Source organism: Diceros bicornis, chromosome 5 (genome assembly GCF_020826845.1).
Source record: "Diceros bicornis minor isolate mBicDic1 chromosome 5, mDicBic1.mat.cur, whole genome shotgun sequence".
Classification (NCBI taxonomy): domain Eukaryota; kingdom Metazoa; phylum Chordata; class Mammalia; order Perissodactyla; family Rhinocerotidae; genus Diceros; species Diceros bicornis.
Window position 1 is genome coordinate 13760693 of NC_080744.1, and position 26284 is coordinate 13786976.

At 34.0% G+C, this 26284-nt stretch overlaps 1 protein-coding gene across 6 annotated transcripts in view; it reads left to right on the forward strand.

Moving 5' to 3' along the window:
- RALGAPA1 (Ral GTPase activating protein catalytic subunit alpha 1) overlaps positions 1–26284 on the forward strand; it is a 247265-nt gene that overhangs the window by 74837 nt on the left and 146144 nt on the right. For all 6 annotated transcript variants that reach the window (XR_009220006.1, XM_058540714.1, XM_058540717.1 and 3 more), the window contains 5 exons: positions 1903–2040; positions 5138–5286; positions 7944–8073; positions 10199–10436; positions 11468–11629. Coding sequence is in view for 5 of the 6 variants with exons in the window: in XM_058540714.1 (XP_058396697.1) it covers positions 1903–2040; positions 5138–5286; positions 7944–8073; positions 10199–10436; positions 11468–11629 (817 nt within the window). In the remaining variant the exon portion in view is untranslated. The remainder of the gene's footprint in view (positions 1–1902; positions 2041–5137; positions 5287–7943; positions 8074–10198; positions 10437–11467; positions 11630–26284) is intronic.

A 26284-nucleotide genomic window follows, 5' to 3' on the forward strand; every position in this document is an offset into this window, starting at 1 on the left:
AAAATGGAGTTGTTATAGGTTCAGGTAATTCTAAATGGGTTTTTATTCATATAGTATTTGTGAAACATTTGGAAGACTTGTGGTATACAAGACAGTTTGTGTGTGGAGGACTGTCATGCACCTTGTAGTATGTTTAGAATTCTGTGGCTCATCCCATTCAATTGCAGTGGTATTCTCAATTCTTATGACAACAAAACACTCCCACAGATTTCAAAGTGCTCTGTAAAACATGGTAATGCCCACGCTGAGAACTAGTGTTGGAGGTATAAACATGAAAAGACATCATGTCTACCTTCACATAACTTATTATTTAGCAAGAAGACAAACATGCAAAGGAAGTATTATAAAACAGTATTATTGCTGTGATCTTCAAGTCTGAAAGAGGAGTACTTAACTGTGCTTAGGGAAGGCTTCATGGAGGAGGTAGTATAATATGAAGAGCAGGTAACACATGGGAAAGGAGCCACACAGTGTGAAGAGCATCTACAAAGATGTGAGAGGCCTTGAAAATATTTTTATTTGGCTGTAGCTAAGAGCGGGTGTGAGAGAGAGGTAAGAAATATGAGATAGTCTAGTAAGAACTAGACTGTGTTCAATAACTTGTATGCCATTGTCATGGACTTGATTACATTGGCATGGATAGTTATATATTTCAGAAGGATCATACCAAGCCCAGAGTGGAAGATAGATTGGAGGCCAGTTTGGAGGCAAGGAGACTGGTTAAGAAGTATAAGCAGAGTTCAGAAGGGAGATGATAAGTACCTGATATAGGATGGGGGCAGTTGCAATAGGAATATAAGGGAGAAGACAGATAGACAAGCTTCTTTGGTGGTAAAATCATTATGCCTTGATGATTAGTTGGCTGAGAGAAATGAGGAATGGTGAGGTGTCACAAGTTTCTTTCTTTTGCAACAGGGTAGTTGCCATTCACACATGAATAGGAATAAAAAAAGTGCAAGTTTGGTGGTGGTAGCTAAGGTGACTAGAGGAGTTGGTAGAATGGGGAGGACATGGTTAATAAACTTACTTTTAAATATCTTGAGTTTGAGGTGCTTGTGGGTCATTCAGGAAGAACTATTCAGAAGATAGGTGATCATAAGAGTATGGGGCTTAAGAGAAAGGTATAGACCATGGTATATTGTATTGGCTACTCAGAGCTGAGTTCCAGTACTGGTAATGGCAAAGTAGTTTGTATTAAACTAAACCTTTTGCATGTTACAGTTATAAGCTCTAGACAAAATACTAAAAAACAAAACTATTTGAACATACTGATGAGTGACCAAAAGCAGAAAGAAACTAGAGAGAAACTTAAAGGGAACAACACTGAATGAAATTTCTGTTTGTGTGGCTTTTCACCTGAGCGAACTCCCTAGTCTGTAAGACGTTTGACAGCTAAAACTCAAGCAGAAAGCTGCAGTCTTAGTGGTTTGAAGTATTAGTATTCTTCTACCTTCAGACAACAGAAATTTTACTACACTTAAGTAGGATAAATAGGAAGCTATTTTCTATTGCTTTATTTAAGTTATTTGGATTCTGGCATTTACTTTAGAATAGGATTCATCTCTTACAAAGCTGTAAATAATATAATCCTGTTCTTGAGTGTGTAAGTGTACAGAGGGGAGGTTTATACATTGGATACATAGAAAAATGTCTCTATATCTGAAATGATATAATTGCTGGCTGGTTCTTATGGATGATTTTTTTACTTTCTTTATTTTTTTGTCAATGAGAACCTTTTTTACAGTGAACATTCATTGCTTTTGTAATCAAATAAGACATCATGTATTTTGAGAAGATGCTCAATGGTGGGACCCAGTAATTTCCAGCTTCCTTTTCCAGCTTACTGACTTGTCACAGCATTCTTAATTATTGATATATTAAAAACTTGATATTTTGCTTCAGGAAAATGAGACCAGTATTGCTGATCATGTTAGAAATTCCGCTTGGGCAAAAAATGGTACCTACCAAGATGTACTTCATGATGCCTCTGAAGAAGCCATAGAACAAAACATACGAGCTGGTACCCAGGCAGTTTTGCAGGTGGATCACTTTTTGGTTATTTCTAAAAAATAATCATTAAATATTTCAAAAGTATAATTCAGTATTTCGGTATAGAATATAATTTTTTAAATGTAAGGAATTCACCCACATTTATCAGTTATCATTATGCCATATTAATTTTATTTTTTTCTTAACTTTCACTTCATAATATTGATAAGTTTTATGTATTTTTCTAGACGGTTTTTAAAAATTTTTATAAATTGTGTCATGGTATACTGTTGTCTGCAACTTTTTTCATTAACCATACGTTTTCGAGATTTGTTGTTGATATGTAGCCATAATTCATTCATTTTGACTACTTTGTGGTATTACAGTTTATGATTATTTCACATTTTATTTATGCATTTTTCTATTGATGGTTTTTTAAGTTGTTCCCAGTTTCTCACTATTCCAGATAGTGCTACGTTGAACATTCTTATATATGTATTTTTTTGCACATGTGGGAGAATTTTCCTAGGATATATTCCTAGAAGTGGAATTACTGGGTTGGAAGATTGGTACATTGTCAGCTTTACTTTACTGTTATTGCCAAATTGTCCTCCAACATGGTTATAATAATTTACATTCCCTCCAGTAGTGTTTGTGAGTTCTCATTTCCTTATATCTTCCCCATTACTTCTGTGGTCAGATTTTAATTTCTGCTGTTCCCTATACATGAGATAAATGTTATCTCCTATATTTCAAAGTTTGTGTTTCCCTGTTTTAATTTGCTCTTCCTTCATCGCTACTGAAATCAAGCATCTTTTCTCATCTATGAATGGCCTGTTCATATGCTTTTTCCGTTATTCTGTTGGGTTATTTGTCTTTTTCTTATTGATTTGTAGGAGTTCATTATATTTACTCATTTTTTAAATCAGACTGTTCTTGCCAAGGCCACCTGTAACCTCCACATTGTTAAATCAAATGGACATTTTTCAATCTTAATCTTACTAGACTTGTCAGGAGCATTTTACAGAGTAGATCATTCTCTCCCTGTTGAAACCCCTCTTCACTGGACCTTCAGAATAGCATACGCCTTGTTTTTCTCCTAATTCGCTAGCCACATCTCAGAATTTTTTAAAACTGATTTTTCCATATCTCTTTGGCCTTTTCATGTTGAAGTGCCTAGGAATTCACTTCTGGATCTCTTTTCCACTTATACTTATTCTCTTGCTGATTCCTGTTGCTTTAAATGTCATATATATGCTGCAACTTCTGAATAACATTTTATCTCTAGTCTGAGACCTCTCGTTTGAACTCTAAAAGTCCTGAACTCAAGTGTTTAAATGCCAAGTTGGCATTAGACGTCTCAAACTTGACATGTCTAAAACTTGGCTTCTCATCTTGCTTCACAAATGTGCTTTTCCTGCAGTTTTCCTCGTTTCATTTAATGGCAGCTCTTTTTTCCAGTTGCTCAGGCCATCTTGTTTCCTTTCTTTCTTTTATATCTTACATCTAACTTGACAACACATTCTGTCAGCCCTCAGAATGTAGGCAGAATCTGACCCCTGTTCAGCACTCATGCTGCCTCGTGTGTCCAAGCCTTCAGAATCTTTCATCTGGATTGTTGCAATAAACTCCTAGTTAGTATCCTTGCTTCTGCTCTTGCCAACCCATCGTCCTGGTATATTCTCAACACAGTAGCCCAGGGATCCTGTGAAATGTAAGTCAGATCACATCATTTTCCTGCTCAGAATCCTCCAGTGGCTTTCTATTATCACTAAGTATAAAAGCAAAAGTCTTTCTAATGGTCTATAAGGCTGTCCATTATTGCTACTCAGATTGTGGTCCATAGACTAGTGCTGGCCCACCTTGATTGCCTGTTCGCTTTCTTTCCTGGTACTGATGTATACGTTTTTTCTATTTCTTAGGTCATTTTTGAAAATTCCTGTTTTGTCTACAAAATAATGAATTTTATTAAATTTTTAATTTTATTGGCATTGTTATCCACTGAACTATCATTTTAAAATTCTCTACTGGATTTATAGTTATGTACTTTATTTATTTCTAATGTTTATTTGTGCCTCTCTCTTGCTTTCCTTGGTCAGTGTTGCTAGACTTACAAAGGTAGCTCTTTTCACTATTTTAATATTAAGTATTATTTAACAGTATTATTATTAAATATTATTAATATTTAATCTTTTCACTAACTTAATATTCTTTCCTCACATGATTTTACAACTATATTTTGTTACGTAGTTCATCCAGGGGATTTAAATGAGAATTATGGATATAGAAGATGTAAATGTCCTAGGTTCACGATAGATGTAAGTTCTGTTCCTCCAAAGTGTCTTTGAGAACCTTTCCACATACCTGTCACCATTATAACTTTGTCCTCAATAGCAAAATACAATTAATGATTTGATTATAATGAATTTAAAGATACATATGATGGATCCTCATTAGTAGTACTGTAATATACAGTCTATTACCAAAATAGATATTCGCACATAGCCAATAAAAATGAAAAAAGAGAAGAGATGGTTTTGAACACCTCATTCAGAAAATTCTTCTTGATTTAGGTATCATCTTTTATCCTAAACTATTTGTATTTTTTATTGTTCTTTTCATTTTATGACAGCGATAGCATTATTATACTAAAACTCTCAGTGTTAAGAAATGCTAGGGCCGGCCCGGTGGCTTAGCGGTTAAGTGCACGCGCTCCGCTGCTGGCGGCCCGGGTTCGGATCCCAGGCGTGCACCGACGCACCGCTTCTCCGGCCATGCTGAGGCCGCGTCCCACATACAGCAACTAGAAGGATGTGCAACTATGACATACAACTATCTGCTGGGGCTTTGGGGGAAAAAATAAATAAATAAAATCTTTGAAAAAAAAAAAAGAAATGCTATTTTTCACTTGGTTTATTTTCTTTGGGTACCTAGTAGTAATTTTATAAACATAAAAATAGACAGGTTTAATGAGTTTAAATATCAGATATCAAGCTAGTGGTAGATCTAGGGTTAGAAATAACCTACAGTCTTATGCTTTTAAGTTTGTTGTAGATCACCTAGTGATCAGCATCTAAGTTTTTTCTTTGAATGAGAAATTTGCCATTGAAATTCTATAATGAATGGCTAATGATTTCTTTTATCTTAGGTGTTTATTATAAACTCATCAAACATATTTCTTCTTGAACCTGCAAATGAAATAAAAAATCTTCTGGATGAGCACACAGATATGTGTAAACGCATTCTTAACATTTATCGGTTCATGGTTGTGCAAGTATCAATGGACAAAAAGACTTGGTAAAAAACATTTATCCTTTATTTTTTATTGTGTATATGAGTATAGTAATTTTTAGAGGAATAGTGTCTGTGAACAGGGCTTGTTACAATATTTTGGAGGCTTTTATTATTGAATGAATGAATGAATGAATATATTTTGTGATAATCATGATGATGACCATAGTCTCCTTCACTTTATCTCAGACATCTTTGATCAAACTTCCACAAGATCCTTTGGATTATCTTTCTAAAGTGGGCATATGATGACCTCCCCGGCCCTCCTCCCAGCCCCCCAGAATGAATACATGCATGCATGTATGAATAAATGAATTTATGCTTGTGTAAATGAATGAATGAATAACTAAATGATTGAATGTATAAATGCCTGATTCTTCAACCTGACATTCAAGGCCATGTACAGTCAGGCCTCTGTCTACTTTTCCAGCCCTCTCTCAAGCCTAAACTCCACCCAGCAGGATGGGATCCTGCCTCCCAGCTTTATCAAATGGCTCTTTCCTGAGCACACTGTGAACTTTTCTTTAGAATGCCTCATTCCTGCCGTCTTCTCTTCTTGTCACTGTAACTGTCCTTAGATTCCACCTTCCTTTTTCCACATATCCTAACTTATATTTTTTACCTCACTTCCTTTCATTCTGTATTTGTACCTCTGTTACAGTTCTTGTCAAAATTGTTTTAATTCCTAAATTACTTTATAAATGTCTCTTTACCTCACTGAATTGAGAGGCCCTAAAAGGTATATACTTGCTGTCTTGTTTTTATATTTCCTACATTTCTTAGAATTGTACCTTATTTATTATTGGTACTCTATGAATATTTGTTTAATTGAGTGGAAAAATAGGCCTTTTGGGGAGATGAGAAGAGCAATTCTTCAGTTTTTGTAAAAATTATACATGTTCAGTGTAAATTTTAAAGAAAAATTTTAAAAAGAAAATAAAAGTTGCCCAAAGGCTCATTCTCTAGAGGTAATCATTGTTTGCACTCTGGTGAACATCTGGTTCACCACACCACACACACAGTCACGTAGTATTATGCCATATGTGTGTACTGTTATTTTCTTAACCAGTCACCTATTGATGGATATGTACTTATTTCATTTTGTTGTTGGAGGAGGGGAGGATGATGAACATCCTTATATGTATATAATTTTCCTCCTTTGACTCATTCTTAAAAAGTGAGAGTACTTAGTCAAAGAGGATGCCTAATTTATGTTTTGCTACATAGGGAAAAATGGCTTTATTTTGAGAAAATTAACAGTATTAATATAGATACATCTAGAAGTAGTTATTGTTATTAACCTATTTGGAGTACTTTTCTGTGCCAGGTATCTTTTTAAGCACTTTACATGCATTTTCTTTTTTAATCCTTGTAGCATCCTATGAGATAGATGATATCTCTATTTTACATGGTGATTCAAGTTCCCTTGAAGTCATAGCATTATGAGAGATTACTCACATATTTACACTGAATTTATAAGACTTTGTGAATTAAAATCATTATTATTGTATTACAAAGTGAAAGGTTATCTGATATATAAGTGAGTTATGGTTTGACCACAAATCAGATAAGACATTTGGAAAATCTATACTTTATTACCTATATAATTGATTTCAAATAGCTTTTCATTTCATATTGCTGAGCTAGGAGCCTAAGATGACAAATGTGGTACTTGTGATTTTTATCTTATGAATGAATGCATGCATTTGTTTGTTAATAAATTCAGAATATTTTTAATTGAGTGATACTTTTCTATTTGATTCTGCCCTCACTTCCCAGAAAAACCATGACATCTAGATCTAGGATCTGTTGCTGCCTCTGCCACATTTCTCACATAGACTGTCCCACATATTGCTATGGCTAGAATGGGTCTGTGATAACTCAAAGAGGAGGAGGCTGTGATAGGGACTTGTACTGTTAGCCTGGCTGTGCACCCAACTCAAATCCCCTTGTCAGCCTCTTTTTCATGTGTGGTTGAATCAATTTTCAAATTATCAGGTGCAAATAAGGTAGTTTTATGATATTAATAGTAAGCATCTGGGAGGAAGAGACAACGTAAGAATAATATTAGGATTGGCTTGACTTGGGGTACACAAGAGGAATAGAGAATTAAAAAATTGGTGAAGTTAAAAAGGATGAAAGAGGCAGTAGAGTGATGGTCCTTGATTACTTGTCAGGCTCATTGTGATCTGTTAATCTTAAAATATCATGTAGTTTTTTTAAACTGAACCTGGTACAGTTCTAGATATGTGGTTGTTCTCCGTATTGTAAAGATGGATTAGATGGACAGGCATCAAGGTAGAACTGTATTGTATAGACAGATGAGTGTTCTTGAGATAGCTCCCTAAGGTCGCTACGTGATTGTGGGGTAGCAGCACAGGAACACTCTCCACATTCTCACCCCCAGTTCATCAGCTTTTGCATAAATTTTTATTTGATGAGAGAGTTTTATAGCTGAAAAATGGTTTAAAAATGGCTGGTATAGATTTATAAAATGGAATTTTAAATTTCAATATTTAAAGAATTTTAAAAATTTGAAATATTTGGTATTTGAGTTATTGAAAGATAATACCATCTTTATAACAAATATTAATTTGAAAATTATTCATTAACCAAAAGCAAACATGCAAGAAGGAAACATTAATTAATTTTTTTACTTTAAGGGAACAGATGCTGCTTGTGTTGCTCAGAGTCACGGAGTCTGTACTGAAGATGCCATCACAAGCTTTTCTGCAGTTCCAGGGGAAAAAAAATATGACCTTGGCAGGTCGACTTGCAGGACCACTTTTCCAGGCAATAAAAATAAATAAATAGATAAATAGATGGATAGAAATGTGTTTTTTTAAGATTCATTGAGCCCTGAACTTGTTATCTGGGGAAAAAAAGCTTTAAATCAGAGATCATTTCATATTAAAGGATCTCTTGTAGAGCTAAATTATAAGTTGCTTATCAAAATAGGCTATTTAATATATATACAATAAGAGTGTAGGAGTGGATGAAGTAGCAGGCCTGTGAAAAAGGTGTTAAAACAGGTTGATGATATTTACTTTCTCTCTTGTGTGGCACACTTATGCATGATTCCAGAAAGCTGCCAGAGGGCTTCATGAGTAATGCCCCTATTGTTTGCTTTGTGAGTTTCCAAGTGTCTAGAATTGTCAGAAAAGCAAAACTTTCTTTTAAATTGTTCTGTAGTAATGAAAAAGTAGTAAATCATCAAGATTCTTTCTTATCATGCTGTTCCATAAGACGTTATTCTCTTCACTTGTTTATTTGAAGTGACAGTGGTAGTTTAATTGTATAGGGATTACATGTTGTGTTTTCCAACCTGAGGATAGAGTTCTGACTTTAAATGTGTTATATAGATTCTTTGGAAAATAAAAAGCAAAATAATATTTTCTTAAGATGACACATTAAATGCAAATACATGGATAAAATAGTTCTTTTTTTTTTTTGTGAGGAAGATCAGCCCTGAGCTAACATCCATGCCAATCTTCTCTTTTTGCTGAGGAAGACTGGTCCTGGGCTAACATCTGTGCCTATCTTCCTCCACTTTCTATGGGACGCCGCCACACCATGGCCTGACAAGTGGTGCATTGGTGCGCACCCGGGATCCGAACCCGGGCTGCCAGCAGCGGAGCGTGCACGCTTAACCGCTACGCCACGGGGCCGGATAAAAAATGGTTCTTAATGTCAAAGATAAAAGCTATCTCAGATCTAATTCTTGACCATAAGTATAACCATTCAAATTAACTTTTTTTCAGATATGCTGGTTTACCTAAAATTCTATGCTGTTAGTGAATAATCCTTTCAAACATTTATTTAAATGTTATTGAAATGTTATTGTTATTTCAATAACAATATGAATGTTATTTCAGCAACATTTCAATGTTATTGAAACATTTAAACAGCTACATTTATTATCTAAACACCTCTTGACTTCATTAGCTTTTTTTTTTTTTTTTTTTTTTAATTTCCCCATTAGTTAGAACTAACCCAATGGTGGGAGCTGTAGGAAGAAAGAATTTTAGCTTGCTGTGTAGAATAACTTTTTAGTAGTCTGTTTAAAGATAGAATGGAGGGTCACTAGTTTTGCTGTACTATACTGTAAACTCTGCTCATTTTCATCTTTATATTTAATGTGTAAATTTATGTGAATTCCTTAGTAAAATTTGTAGAGTTAAGCTTTTGAAAAGCTCTTTATTTTGTGACTTGTTTCTTCAATAGGAGGGTGTATCTTCAGTAGAAATCTATAAAATCTCAGGAGTACTGGATAATCAGTCATTTCAGTTCTTTTATGAATATGTTTTTAGTCTATGATTAGATTTATTACAGAATGCCTTCAATTATTCTGGTTTAAATGAAGTTTCATTTTTAAAATGAAATTTAATTTATCCTTTATATATAATTTTTCCAAAGCACATTTCATTAAGTACATTTCTAGTAACTTGTTTTTTTAGAATATTCAAGTTGTATAGTTAGTGATTTCTATCTTTAATTTAAGAATGTAGTGATTTCTATCTTTAAGAATGTAGGCTTGAGTTTTTTAGTTCAATAACCATTAACTACTCAGTAATTTCAACGCTTAGTAGCGTGGAGACTTTTATCTGTTTTTAAACAGCGTTTATTTTATTAACATTACTGTAATACAGCATGAAGGATAGTTACAACTTTAGGGAGATTTGTTTTCAGTTTTGGTAACTTGTCTTAATTGCTAGAATGTTGGGAGTTGGCAGTTGTAATGAAATTTATAGTAGGTACTAATGATTGCATGAGTTACTTTTATAAGTATTGTGTACCAAGAAAGGGTCATGGATATTATGTGATTTAAAATTCTGCTTGTTTTTAGATAGTTTTAAAATAATTGACTATCTGATTTTGAACATATTTCATTGTTATTTCTGATTATTTGTCTTTATAGACTCTTATAGTTGCCTGGATCAAGGCAAATCTAAATGTGTACATCTCCCGAGAACTGTGGGATGACTTACTCTCAGTATTGTCATCATTGACCTATTGGGAAGAGTTAGCCACTGAGTGGTCACTGACTATGGAGACACTAACCAAAGTTTTAGCTAGAAATTTATATAGTTTGGATCTCAGTGATTTACCATTGGATAAGCTGAGTGAACAGAAGCAAAAAAAGCACAAAGGAAAAGGTAAGAGTTGTTGATGGAGATGCTCCATATAAAGTAGTTTAAATAAGCTGGTCTGGGAAAATCAAGCCAGGGAGAGGGGTGAGGGTAAAAGTCATGTTTTCTCTTAATTATTCCCTCCTTCATTTACCCCGAAGGTTAAAAATTTTCAACAATAAAACATGTAGGTACATTGCAAGTTTTCATGAAGCCTTAAAATCAATAGTAATTTTGATGAGAGATAAAGTGTTCTGTACATATCTAGTGAAAGTTAAATAAATAATTCAGAATCTTAAATATTTTATTTTTAATAATTAACCAACATGGAAATTTATAAAACAGTCTTCTTTTTTATCATACACAATTTTTTTGTTAGAAAGCGATTTCGTGTTGTTCTATTTAAAAAGAATTATTTGAAAAAATCTTCTGAAAGCATTTTCTTAGTTTTAACTAAAAGTGAACATTCCCTAGATGTGGACTATGTATCTGTCTAATGTTACAAAGGGGGAGAGTGACAGTAACATGGTGATTATATCATTAATACATGTTTTTATATCCTTGGTTCGTTAGTATTTTTCACTCTTAATAATTAGTTGCTAGCTAGAGATTACACCTGAATCACACACATAACAATAGTCCAGGGTGGTAAGTATGTGACCAAACTACTTTTTCCTGGACTATTTATTTCCCAAGTGGCTATTACTGGCAGGTAGACATTTAGTAACTTCCACCACAGGGTGGCTTTTGGTTAGCTCACTTTCTATCCTTTTTTGCTTGTCCAAATGTTTCATTTCTATTATGAAGCAAGTGGGTGGCAGGGGATTTATAATAGCTTATTGTTGATGATATATTTTTTAAATTCTGCATCAGTTTTAGAATATGATTTTTACGTAAAATGAAGTTCAAAAAAGCCTTACAGTACATAAGCATTTTATCTTGTTACTTTAGAATACATTATGAGTAAACCTAAGAATCTGAGGCAAGGTGACACACATAATTTGAAGAGATTATTGATCAGGTGACAGTATACTGAGATTGGAAATCTGCATTTCTAGGAGTTGGACATGAATTTCAGAAAGTTTCAGTTGACAAGTCATTTTCTAGAGGATGGAGTCGCGATCAGCCTGGCCAAGCCCCAATGAGACAGAGAAGTGCAACAACCACTGGTTCCCCAGGAACTGAAAAGGCGAGGAGTATAGTACGTCAAAAAACTGTTGGTATGTACTCTTTAGAATCGTGAGAATTGTATGGGGCAATGCGTTTATACCCCTTGGTAACAATGTATGTAAATGCACAGTTTTCTTATCAGTTGATTTTTGTCTTTAAATGAAAAATTTCTGTAGCAAAACCTTTTTTTTCAGTAGTACTCAGAGTCCGATAACATGCTGTATTATCCCTTTATGCTATTAAGATTTATCTTATGTTATTGTTTTTATGTAGTTCATTTTATTGTAGATATCAATAATTTTAAACTATTATTTTATAGAATTGAAGAAGTAGAACTCTCATTTACTTTACAGAACTCATGCATTAACTAGTATAGTTTCTACTAAGTGAATATACTCACAAACATGGAAAATTAGGGTAGTTAATTTTCAGTGCTACAATTATATAATTAGATTGGCTTCACAAACTTCCAATGAGGAATTCATGCTCTCTACTTGCAGACAGTTAAGGCCAAGGTGGATTCTGTTGCTAGGTTCCTTGCTGCTTTTAACAGACATGGAAGAAATTTCTATAATCTTGGAAATAGCAAACAAAGGAGCAATGATGGGAAGAATTTCTGGATGTAGGATCACTCAGCATACTATGGACCTAGCTACCATCTTATACCTTTTCCTCTCAGAGATTTATAATCTGGTCTGAATTGTAGTAGAAAGAGCGCTGCAATGAAAAACAAGAGGGCTTTGTCTTAATCTCTTTTTTCACCCTCTTTCATAACTGAGTAGCTAGATAATCTTGAACAATTTACTGAACTTTCTAGGCTTTATTTACTTCTATCTGTGTAGTGGGAATGATAATACCTCACATGCCTGAAACAAAATTGCTTGAAGTTACTTCAGGCTTTACAATCTATTATGAGTCTGTGGAAGGAGAGTTTTCTGTGGGAATTTATCTATATTTAATGGTAATTAGTGAAAAACACTATTTTAAAGAAATTGAAAACCATTATTGTAACAATATGTCTTCTATAAAATGATGGGTTCTAAAGTGTTAAAAATTACAGTTCTAAAGGAAGAAACAGAACTAGAAAGACAATAGGGAAATTAAAGATTTTAAAAGAATTAAAAATCATGGTTAGTTTTAAGTCCTTCAAAAGAATTATATTTTCACAATTGTCTTCTGTCTCTAAAATAAGCAGAGAATTGTATTGATTGTGTATGTCAATCAGGAAGAATAAGAAATTATATGAGGAAAAAGGATATTGATGGGTTAAAAATAATATAATATGTAGAAATTTTGGTATAGAATCACTTTTTGAAATTCGTAGGAAAATGTTGGTTACATCTGAAATGTCTTTTTTCATTTTATATTAATATCCCATATATAGAAAATATTTGTGTATTGGTTAGGAGGGAATTGTTCTTTTAAGTTTAAAATTTTACTTTTTTTTTCTTAAAACTTGAATCTTTTTTTAAAATTACTTACATATTTTTTTCTGATTGTAGAAGTAATTTATGCTTAGTGTAGAAAGTAAAGTTTAGGGAAGCATAAGGAACCATTAGCTATCTAATAAGAAGTAATCATTGTTAACATGTTGGCATATTTCTAATCTTTAAAAAGCATATAATGAGTAAAATATTCATCTTAAATTCATACCTGACTATGATTACTTTCTGCTGCCTATGTCAAAACAACCTTGTCTGGCTTGTTCATTGAACAAACCTATAAAATAGAAAGTTAAACATTAAAAAATTTATTAAGAAAGGTTCCTACATAAAGTTGGAATATACTAAAAGGGGCAGCAGATTAAATTAAGATATTCTTTGGACATATATTTTCTTAAATTTTTAAAATTAATTTTTTGTGTTATTAGTGAATGTACATAGTTAAAAATTCAAGTTATGGTAAAGTGTATACATTCTAGTAAGTCTTTCTCTCATCACTACTCACCACCCTCCCAGTTTACCTCATCAGGGACAGCCTCTGTTACCAGTTTCTTGAACGTTCTTCTAAAGATACTTTATGCATATACAGGCATATCGCCTAGTGTGTGTACTGTTGTGAACCATGGTTTTGAGTCATTGGAATGAAAAAAAATATTTTTAAGTACTCACTATGGAAGCACCGTTCTAAGCATTGAGGATATAGGTGTGAACAAAGCAAATAAAGTCCACTGACACTTACAGTTCTAGTGTCAGGGAAGCCATGTAATAAACAGACAAACCAGTAAACGTGTCAGGAGGTAGTAAGTGCTCTGAAGAACAGTAAAGCAGGGTAAAGGACGGGAGAGTATAAGGATGGGGCCATGGGACTGTTCAGATGAGGAAGTCGGTGAAGGCCTGCCTGATCATATGATGTAAGAACAGAGACCCGAATACTGTGAGAGCAGATATCTAGAGGAGGAGTGTTCCAGGCAGAAGGAAAAGTATAAAAGTCCTGGAGCAGGTGTGTGCTTGGGTATTTGAGAAAGACTCAGGAGGCCAGAGTGGCTGATGTGTGGAGTAAGAAAGAAGAGAGTGCTAGGAGAGGAAGTCAAGCTATAATGACGTAGCGTAAAGATTATTGTGTATCAGAAAATGTTGAACTTCTTGCGTCAGATTTCGTTACAAAGAAGTACCAGAATTTAACCTGTATCCTGAAGATGGACATTTAGTTTATTTCTAATTTTGTGCTATTAAAAATGGTAGAGAATATAGTTATGTATACTTCTATACTTTGTGCGTAAATGCAGGTATATCTATAGGTTTAATCTGTAGGATATGAAGTTAAATTGCCCTTAAAACAATGGGATACCACTACACAATTATTAGAATGGATAAAATCCAAAACATTGATGACACCAAATGCTGACAAGGATGTGGAGCAACTGGAACTCTGCTGATGGGAATGCAAAATGGTACAGCCATTTTGGAAGACAGTTTGAAAGCTTCTTAAAAAAAAACTAAACATACTCTTACTGTAGGATCCAGCCATCCTTGGTATTTACCCAGATAAGTTGAAAATATATTTCCACACAAACACCTTCACAGAAATATTTGTAGCAGCTTTATTCGTAATTGTCAAAACTTGGAAGCAACCAAGATGTTCTTCAATAGGTAAATGGGTTAACAAACTGTGATACATCGACACAATGGAATATTATTCAGTGATAAGAAGAAATGAGCTATCAGGCCATGAAAAAAATATAGAAGAGCCCCAAATGTATATTACTAAGTGAAAGAAGTCAATCTGAAAAGGCTACATATTGTATGATTCCAATTATTTGACATTCTGGAAAAGGGAAAACTAAGGAGACTGTAAAAAGGTCACTGGTTGCCAGGGGGTGGAAGTGGGGAGCACAGCAAGGAGGAGGGATGAATAGGTGGAGCACAGAGGGTTTTTAGAGCAGTGAAACTCTTCTTTATGATACTCTTAACGGAGTATACATGTCATTAGAAATTTGTCAAAAACCCATAGAATGTACAACACAAAGAGTGATCCCTAATGTCAACTATGGATTTTGTTAATAATACTGTATCAGTATTGGCTCATGAGTTATAGCAAATGTACCATACTAATGCAAGATGTTAATACTTGAGGAGACTTGGTTGGAGGAGAAGAGAAGAGGATATATTGGAACTCTTTGTACTTGACACTCAATTTTTCTGTAAACTTAAAACTGCTTTTAAAATAATTAAAGTATTAATTTAAAAAATATATGTTCATTAGGAAGAGAAAATAATTTAGACATTTGAAATAACCATAGATTTACCTGTGAAAATTTTAGTTTATTTTTTAAGGTTTGTGTCATTCTCCATTTCTTAAATTTTATGACTTGCATTGGGAGAAATAAATCACATTGATAATATTTCTGACTTTAATTTACATTTCTCTTTTATGCAGTCTTTCCTTTAAAAACAAATCTAATTCCTCTCTTGATAGAACTATCATATTATTTCCCATGAATTGGAATTACCCAGTAGAGTTATAGAATATGTAACTTTTTTTAGACTGATTTAACTTAAACAGCTTTGTTTATATTAGTAGTCTAAACTTATGTAATCACCTGATGTTCATATAATTTATAAGGACACTAGTATAGTCTATGGTGAAATTTACAAAATAGTAATTTTGTTATATGATATTCAAAGACTTATTTTATTGGTTGCTTTCTAGAATTTTCAGATAGGAATTATGCTAAAAGAATTTATCATTTATTTTTCCCTTAAAGGCAACTTGTCTGCATTTAAAAAAATATTCAATATGACATAATCCTTTAACCCTCAGGTTACCCAGGATGGCCTTAGTAAGAAATTTTTGTTATTAATATATAACTTAAGTTTAAAATTTAATTTAAAAATTTTGTCTGGACAGCATATCCAAGGTTTTGCTTATGCCAACAAATGTTAAAGGAGATGCAGTGAATTTAGGACATATTTTAGAGTATATTCATGAGAAGCAATGTAACTTGTTTGCAGTTATAATTTAGAACATGGCATTCAACTTTTGGAACGAATACATCACTGCTTTTGTTTTCTGCTATTCCTCTTTAATTTATCTTTATTATAATATTGGGCCTAAATTTGGGAACTTACAACGGTGTTTCTGCCAATAGAGAGACATGTATACATGAGGTGAATTTTACTTAAATATAAATAGAGAAAAATATGTGTAACGTTTTGGAAATGAGAAAAGGCTAGAGTTGCCTTCCTCCTGTTTATTTTATATGTTTGTGTGTTTTTAGTGACCCGTCACATTTGCTGTCCATGAATGCCTTATGCTGCATGGGAACTCTGGAGTGAAGGTTACAGCTTTTGATATAGTGTGTCTATTTTATGGTCCAAGATGAATTTATGTAGAGTGCATCTATTTTTATTTTTTATTCGTATTTTTGAGAGAGGTGAAGATAAGGACCCTTCAAAAATTGGCATGCTTATAGGTTTGGAAATTTGTTGTTATTTCTTAATGTTATATTTTCCCTACTGCCCTTCCGTCTACATAAAGCATATTACAGATTTAAGATCACTGATGCATATGGCTTAGGAATGTACGTGGCAGTAGGAATTTCAATGGCTTTACAGAAATTCTCTGACCTATGCTTTAGATTAGTAAATCCCAAAAACTCCCAGTAGCTAATTCATTGTCAGTAATTTTCTATACTGTGGGTTGCTCAGCTGTGAGGCACTTGACAGATTTCCAGGTATGCATAAAGATACCTGGAAATATCTGCAGTATAGTAACAAATTGAGGGGTGCATTTTTTTAAGAATTCATCCAGGATCATAACACAAACTTACACCACTGCAGTTATAGAAAAAGTTCCAAGGAAAGTGCCCAAGCTCTTCCTTCAGTTGGTGGTGGAAAAGAAGGAACAGAAGGAATTGTTAGCTCCAAGGAACTATATAATCCAAGGGGAAAAAATAGAAGAAAACTTGCAATTCATCAGTGGAATCAAAAATTTGATTCAATTTAGTTTCAAAAGAAATGTCTCTAAAAATCACATCTGATTGTATAACTGTAGATGGTATTTTACCTTTCGTGTTAATAAACAGCACTTCAAGTTTTGCACTTTTGTGTTTTTGCTCTAACAAGTTTTAATGAATGATTATCCTGAAGTCAACATAACTTTTATTTGAAATTGGATTATACAATTGTTGGTCACTTTCACAAGAAGGAGAAGAAGCTAGCAGGAAAACATGAGTAGGGCCGGCCCTGCGGCTTAGCGGTTAAGTGCGCGCGCTCCGCTGCTGGTGGCCCAGGTTCGGAACCCCGGGCGCGCACCAACGCACTGCTTCTCTGGCCAGGCTGAGGCCACATCCCACATACAGCAACTAGAAAGATGTGCAGCTATGCCATACAACTACCTACTGGGGCTTTGGGGGAAAAAAATAAATAAAATTATTTAAAAAAACAAAGCAAAACATGAGTAGGCCAAGATTTTGACATTTTGTATATGGGTTCAATTTTAAAATACACTTATCTTTTTTTTTTTTTTTAGAAGATTCACCCTGAGCTAACATCTGTTGCTAATCTTCCCCCTTTTTTTTTTTAGCTTGAGGAAGATTAGCCCTGAGCTAACATCTGTGCCAGTCTTCCTCTATTTTGTATGTGGGATGCCCCCACAGCATGGCTTGATGAGCGGTGTGGAAGTTCGCGCCTGGGATCCGAACCTGGGCCACAGAAGCAGAGCGTACCAAACTTAACCACTAAGCCACAGGGCCGGCCCCATAAAATACACTTATCTTTAACACATTACATGGCAAGGCATATACTGAAGGCAGATTGTTGCCGTTATCGTAATATATTCCAACCTCCCGTTTTTTGCAGCACATAAATGTACCTGAAAGCTGCTCTTAAAGAATCCTTTATTTTGCCAACATCAATAAATTTTTTTGAAAAATCTTAATGATCCTTTTCCAGTTATGAATCTATGACATACATGTAGTTTTTAGTTCATGCTTTTTTGGTTTTCTCCTCTATATGTTCACAACTGAAACTTCTGTTTTTCAAATGGTTGTGCTGGGCTGCCCAAATATCCATACTCATTCAGTAAAGATTTACTGAGCTCAGATGTGCCAGGCACTAGGGATATAAAGATAAGAGGATATTGTTTTTGCATTTGAAAAGTTGGGAGGCTGATATAAAAACATACAACCCACTAAAAATAGTTTGTAAGCTTTATAAAAGCAGGAATTTTTGTTTGTTTCATTCATTGCTATGTTGCTAGTAAGTTAGTTAATTGCTTGTGTGGGTGAATCAGAAAAGCTTCACAGATGAGATGATGTTTTGCGTATGAAGGAGTGTCAGGAAGAAGAGAAGACCACGCGTATTATGAACTCACAAAGCCATGCTGTTATGAAAGAGCCTGACGTTTTCGGGGAGCAGTATACAGTTCTACGTGGCAGCAGCATGGGAGAACAGGAGGAGGAGATGAAGTTTTAGTGGTTATTCAGCGAGGTCGCAAAGGCTTTGTGTGATAGGCAAAGGAATTTAGGCATCAGGGAACCAAGTGTTTCTGGTGCTCAGGAACACCCAAGATTTTGAATTGATGTTAACATTCGAATAGGGTTTTTTTACCAGCATTACTATTACGCTGGATATTATGCAGTATTCTTTCTTTTAAGTCCTCTATTCATACGTAACAATATGCATAACTTCATTTATTAAAGAATCTCTAAAAGTTAAGTTAAAAAATGTTCGGCAAGTATAAACTTCATTATTAATTTATTTCTGTGTATTAAAATTTGTCTTTAATTTTGTGAACTGGTGACTCTCCTTTTAAGAAATTACCAAATACAACTACAAATGCAATTTTAAGAAAGTAATCCAGTTTTTATCTTTAAAAACTTAATCTTTTCAGTTTTTATATATGCTTAAGATTTGAATAAGCACAAACTTGTTTATTTTTCTCAATAACTTGATTGTTCATGTTGATTGCAAATTCTATTTTTTGTAAATGTTTCTACTTAAATTTTTTAAAATTTTGCTATTAACTCTGATATAAATAAGATATACTGATTTGATTAAACATTCTTCTCCTACCAGGAACAAATACTAACCATGAGATTCAATCCTTTAGATTATGAATTACATAAAATTTCCTAAAAAGACCTATGAATGACACTGAAACTTTATTAGGGAAGAGTATGAAAGTAGGAATGATTTGTTCTTGGAATTCAGCTTCATTAAGAAGAATGGCTCGAGAAATGCCCAAATATGGTACCAAAAATTTCTTTGAACTAATAATATTGAGTTTTTTTCAATGTTTCCATTCAATGAACTTTTCAGCCCTTGGTTTTGAGAACGTAGTGCTAGTTAAAGTATCTGCTGTTTTAATGCTGTACTATTGTCACTGCTAATAATAAAAAGCATTTTCCTGCTTCACACCAAAAAATTTACATTTGAAATGTCGTATGTGTTCTCTGATTTCTTTTCTTACAGCTTGCCAGTATTTGCCATGCTGAAATGTTTTAATTTAAAATTTCCTTCCCTTGTATCTTTTAGTTTACTCTGTTGCTGCTTTTTCTGTGACACAAGCCTTTCATTATAGTCACTCTTCTTTTTTCCTTCCCCACTTCTTTCTTTTCCTTTTTTAAAGCCATGAGAAGCCGATCCATTGGTGAATGTGCTCTGCCATCGGCCTATATACGCAGTGCTAAAAGTGCTCCTGTTCTGATCCATACTTCCAAACCCTTCTTGCCTGATATTGTTCTCACTCCCCTTTCTGATGAGCTTTCAGGTAGTGCCACCTCTGCTAATTTCTGCACCACCTTTTTCACTTTTTAATTCTTCTGCTTTCAAATTTTGCTTAATCTAATAAACTCTTCAAAGTTAATTTCTTTGGGGGAGGTGTGGGAAATTGGGAAAGTGGTTGAGAAATCAACATTTGAGTTATTTGAACTCTAATGCTATCCTTGCAGTTCATTCTGGAAGTGCTAAGTTTAGTGCTGTGCCAATGTCCAATATTTTTGTTGTAAATGGCCAATTTTTTTCTGTTTACATTTGATTTTTTTCTTCTTAGGTGGTTAAAATAAGTTGTAATATATATATTTATGTCATTATAGATGTCTCACAAAAGATGACATGGAAGATAATCAGAGCCTTGACTTTTAATTTCCTATTGTTTTGACTAAAGATATGGTAAATCTTGAATAATGCATTCTCCATTATCTATAGTATAAGCAAGGGAAATACATAATCGAGGAAAGTATATAATCTGAAAGTTACTTTGGAATAAATGTTTGCATTTATATTAGGTTATAATAGCATATAGAATTCTAAGAAATCACTGATTTTTAAACCAAATAAAGAAACGATTCTGTGAAGCCTCAATTTCTAAGGAGCCTCAAAACTTACTCAGCTTTCCAATTGTGCCTCAGGTCCTTGATCCCCAGTACTGGGATGGTCTGCTCTTTAATAAGGTTTAATCTATGTATAGTAAAATGCATGGATCCTGGGTTCAGTTCAGTTCAGTTCACTGAGTTTTGAGAATTGTATACACCCCTATTAACCATCACCCCAAACAAAATATAGAATTTTTCCATTACCCCCAAAATTCCCTAGTGACACTTTCAAGTCAGTACCCTTCACACACACACAACCACTTTTTGATTTCTATCACCATAGATTAGTTTTTTCTTTTTTTTTTTTGATTTTGCATGAGTGAAATTATACAGTGTCTGTTCTTTTAGACAAAAGCAAACTTGTGTTGAATGTAGTTACTATGCAAAATGTGCTAACTCAAAGAAAGTTACTTGTGCATTCTTGGGTACTTTCCTGTCACTCTTCTTGGAAGTGTTTCCCTGACATTGCCACTTTTGGTGAGGTTGCTGATTTTTTTCTTTTTAAACAACCTATCTCCGTACCCTTTCAGTTCCTAAGAGACTATAGGCTTATTCGAGGGAAGGTGCATTTTTATTAATAATGATATTTCAGGTGAAGTCCCTTCCACCATCCCTAGTCTCATTAAGATCAGAGATTTCTCCCAAGTGAGTGGGGGGTACATAACTGAGAGTTAAATATATGTAGATACACAGACACTATTATGTTTGGTGTTCTTTGGAAATACTCTAAATGTAAAAACTTAGTATTTGCTTTTCTCAAAACGAGAAAAAATTCAGTTGTCAGATGTAATGTGTTTGTGTTTTCTAGCTCAGGATACCTTGATTGGGAAAAAGTTACTTCAACATATTCTTTTTGATATATTTGAAGGGTGTTCAATATTATTTTTGAAACCAAAATACAATTAATAAGAAATAATGAATTTCTAATGAATTTTATAGTGAAATTGGTAGTTGATTTTGCAGTTTTATTGATGACAATAATAAAATAGGAAATTTTACCTCAAATCCAAACCTGGATGCTCAATAAGTATTTGATGAATGAATATATTAAAATATAGTAAAATCAGGCTACCTGAATAATTTAAGCTATCAATACAAAAAGTAGTTAGCTTAGAAAATATATAAATGGAATAATAAATTTTAAATATGGAAGGAAGCACATATTTTTGTTACATGTGATGCTTAGCTACCAATAAAGAAGTAGGATAATTTGTCTCTTTGGTGCTCCATTTAAGCACTGTAGCTTCTTAAGTAAGTAGCACTGATTTTGGTTGCTTACGTCAGGTTATAATTTAGGTACTTAAATTGGCAAAGAAAACAATGTTTCTGTCCTGATAACTAAGTTAGATATAGCTAAAAGAAACTCCCAATTTGTTGTAAACTTCTCTTAGTTGTATTTTTCTGCTTCAAGCTTTTTTTTTTAGATATACTTCAAGCATTTAATGCAAACCATTTTTGACACATTTAGAAAAATTAAAATGAGTTTTTGCTACTAATTCTTAAATGTTTGGATCAAATATTCTACTGCTGTCTTAAAACTGTCAGGAAGATTTATTTTTTTCTCAGAATCTTAAGGGCTTTACAAAATTTCTTGTCTGCAACTTAATATTTTGGTAAATATGCACATTAAGTGCTAAAATATTATTAAAAAGCTAAAATAAAGGTGAGGTTGTTCCCTTTAAAATGTTCTAAAATAGTGCCTTAATCAGGTTAACTTCCTATTTCAGAATGCTTGCTTTGCTGTAAATACATAATTCAGAAAGATTACCTTTTTATGGTGTGATGAGGGAAGTGTTTTATGAAGGATATTTGAAAGGAATTTTCTAAATGGGAGTTTTATCTGTTATTGTTTTCATTTCCCCCATTTGGGGTAAAATGCCGTCTATGATAGATTTAAAATTTAGATAATAGTGAGACAGCAGTCATTAAATCAGAACAAACTTTATATTTGATTATCAAAATAATACATGTTAATTTTAGAAAATATGGACTCTATGGAAAAGTATGTGAAAAAATATACATAATCCTTCAAACCAATGCTTATTTATCAATAAATTAAAATATAGTTGCCTTCAGTCTTTTGTGCATGTGTACATATAAAATATAAAACCATAATTAGACTTAGTTTTTTTGAGTAAAAATCATTTTTCTCTTAGAATTTGAAAGCGAGTGTCAAGGATCACGTAAAGTAGCAGCAAAAACCCTCCTTGCCTGAGAACTGACTTGTGAATGAATTCAGCATTTTCCAAGCTGACGTGTACATTTAGAACACTTTCCAGGAGGTATTAGTAGGTATATAAAGGGTTAAAGATTCCTAGTGTATATCATTTTATTAAAGGCCCCCAGAAGTCCTGTTAAAACAACAATTGTTTAATCCAGTGTTTCTCAAACTTATTTAAGCATGGAGAACTTTTCCAGATACACATATGGACATCCTATAGCATTAAAGTTCTGCAGAGAACAAATTTGGAAGACATCAGACTAACTTCATAATTTTAAAAGTTAGCTCTATGAAAATTGGACATGATTATTCTTATACAAGCTTACACAGAAGAAACCTGAGTTACTGGATTTTTTATTGCCTCTGTGGTTCTTGGAGGCCAGTTGAAGGCCTGGAGTTTGCTTCTTCAGGTGTTCAGTGCATTGAGGGGGCGGGGAGAAGGGAAGGGAAGGAGGAGGGGAGGGGGTGGGGGAGAGAGAGAGAAAGAGATAGGGAGAGGAAAAAGAAGTTATATGAACAGGGATTTTATTTTAAATAGTGCTAAATTTAGAAAATCACCACTTCAATCCTTAACCAATCAAACGATTTATTTGCTTATGTTTTCTTCCAAGGTTTGAGTAAATTTTACCTTAGTTTAACATCCAGAGAGTATTAATGAAGAAAGTGAACTACACAGAGGGAAAAAAAAAAGTTTTTCATAGTTTATATCCCTCATGTGAGCAGGCTTAATTGAACTCATAATAAACTATTTCTTGGGCACATCATCTAAGATCAGGAGTGGAGGTTTCTGTAACTACTTCACACAAAAAACAATGAAGCTACTTATAAATAATCACTCTAGCTTTTGGTTAGAAGTAGCATTTTTCAGAAAAATATTTACCTGATACTTTTGAACACTTATGGGGGTAAAAGGAAACTCCTTTTTTTCGGTGAGGAGGATTAGCCCTGAGCTATCATCTGTTGCCAATCCTCCTCTTTTTGCTGAGGAAGATTGGCCCTGGGCTAACATCCATGCCCAGCTTCCTCTACTGTATATGTGGGACACCTGCCACAGCATGTCTTGATAAGTTGTGTGTTGGTCTGCGCCCGGGATCCAAACCTGCAAACCCCAGGCCACCGAAGTGGAGTGCACCAGCTTAACCACTATGCCACCAGGCCCGCCCCAAAAGGAAACTCCTTTTAATTCCTTTTTTGTTTTTTAACATACTAAGATTTTTAAGAATAGACCGTCAGTTTTCAAAGTTCCCCACTTTTGTCCAGCCATTTTTTTCTCCTCCACTATTCTTGGTTAGATGTCCATTCTACTCACACTGTTGTGAATGTGATGCCATATGATATAGCTTTATATTGACTAAACTGGTTGAATAGCTGAATATCCTTGAAGAGCTTTTCTTAAGCTCTAGGGGCTAGTTAAGGGCATTGGCACTATGTCAGCGACGTTAGTTCTTAGCATCAGACTCACCTGATGTTGAAAAAATATTTTTTCCCAGGCTCCTGCATCAGGTTTTGATATACTATGCTGGGAGTTGCACAAGCATCTATGTTATTTTTTAAAGCTCTGCAAGTAATACTGGTGTCTGGGCCAGCCACACACTCGTCGTCCTTTCTCCTGCACTAGGTCATGCCTGTACACGCCTGGCAGCCCAGCCCAGCGGGCTTGATTTCCCTGATAAACAGAGTAGAGAGAAGCCAGAAATCTCAATAGTTGTTCTTAAGCAAATCAGCTTTTACTGCCAAAAAGAATACTTTTTGAAAGAAGGGATATAAAAGAAAGGATGAAAAAGAAGATAAGCATAGTGGGCAACTGACTTTGTATATACTTTTGCAACTGTTTCTTATTACTGCCTAATCAAATACTATGGGTTTCTCACCCTGAAATTAAGTTTACAGACCCCCTTTCTTCCAGTGAGTTCTCAAAACTGCTGATGTGTTTACCGTAATTGTTGCTGCGAGACTAGTTTGTCTAGGCCGTATTACATAGGCTGCTCACGTTACTAACAGTGCTTCATTATTTGAATGGAGCTCTGTAAAGCAAAGTATCTAGATCTTCCTACTTCTATTTTCTGAGTATCAAGAGAAAGAGGATGGTATCTCTCACGCCCCATCCAGTTCCTAAATTCTGCCTAATCAGGAGAATTTTCCATCTCTAATCAAACAAGTAGACCCTTCTCTACACAATCAAGGAATTTCTTTCTTTATGTTGTCAGTATGTGATAGTAATGTTTTACAGATTTTCCACCTATAATCTGCTGGTTCTAGCATAATTCTAAGTTAGATTTTTTCCTGAAATAATTTGTGTTAATTTTTTGAAAAATACATCTCAAGAAAAATTTGAAATGAACTTAAACATGGCATTATATAACATGTTCATAAACAAAACTGTAATTTTCTTATAAACAATATATTGGTCGTTTGTTTCCAGAATTTAAGAGTCAGAGAAGCAGTATTAGGAAGATAAAGAGTAGAAGATAGTTTAGTGTTTCAGTTTTAGTGGTGTAAAATTAAAATTAATTATTTGAGCTTGGTTTCTTGCTTTTCAGTCTTCTCATATGCTTTTAGTGGTGTAGATACTGCTTTGAATTACCTGCAAACTGAAGATCTAGTCTTAAAAAGGTATATAGTGTTGACTAGCATCTGTTAGTAATAAAATTGGAAACGTAGATGCTCTATACTTCTTACTTACCATGAAGGTATGTTGCCATTGTTGCCCAAATAGGCAAGAAAAATTTTAATTACGTAAAGGACATTGTCATTTCCTTTAAGTAATTCCTGAACAAAACCTGAGCTTCAAAATAGCATCAATTTCTACGTTACTAATATAAATGATTTTATGAATTTAGGAGCTGTAAAAATATTACTGATAGCTAATGGTTGTAATTGACCAAGAATAGAATTTAACTTTGGTAAAAGAGATTTTGACACTTAATTCTGTACCTCATTTTAGAAATTATTAAAATTTCCTAGTAGTATGTTAGTATTATAACGTAAGAGGTTTTTTTCCTGAGGAACTAGCTTGATATTTTACTAATTAACAGCTACTAATTTTTAATACAAAAGACATGCTTTCCTTCTGCCAGTATTTATTGAGCCCCTACTATGTGACGAGCTATTTCAAGCAATGGGGATATTGTGATGTTAATACAAACAAAATCCTGAAGAAACATAATTCTAATAGGAAGAATTTTTTTGTTGTTGTTGTTGGTTTTTTTTGTGAGGAAGATCAGCCCTGAGCTAACATCCGATGCCAGTCCTCCTCTTCTTTTTGCTGAGGAAGATTGGCTCTGAGCTAACATCCGTGCCCATTTTCCTCTACTTTATATGAGACGCTGCCACAGCATGGCTTGACAAGCGGTGTGTCGGTGCACACCCAGGATCTGAACCCCAGCCCGCCGAAGCAGAGCACACGCACTTAACCGCTTGTGCCACCGGGCCAGCCCAGGAAGAGTTTTTTTTACATGTTACAAGCTAATACTACACTTTAATTTACAGCTTATCTTTTGAAATAGCAAAGAAAACTTTTCTTTGAAACAGAACATTCAGAAAAAACTGCTTAATCCAGAAATAATCTCCAACACTTTAATCCTAGATATTATTAAGCAAATCCAGAGGTGAAACTTGACATTTCTAGTACTTTGTAGGCTTTATAGGAAGCATTTTCTCAAAAGT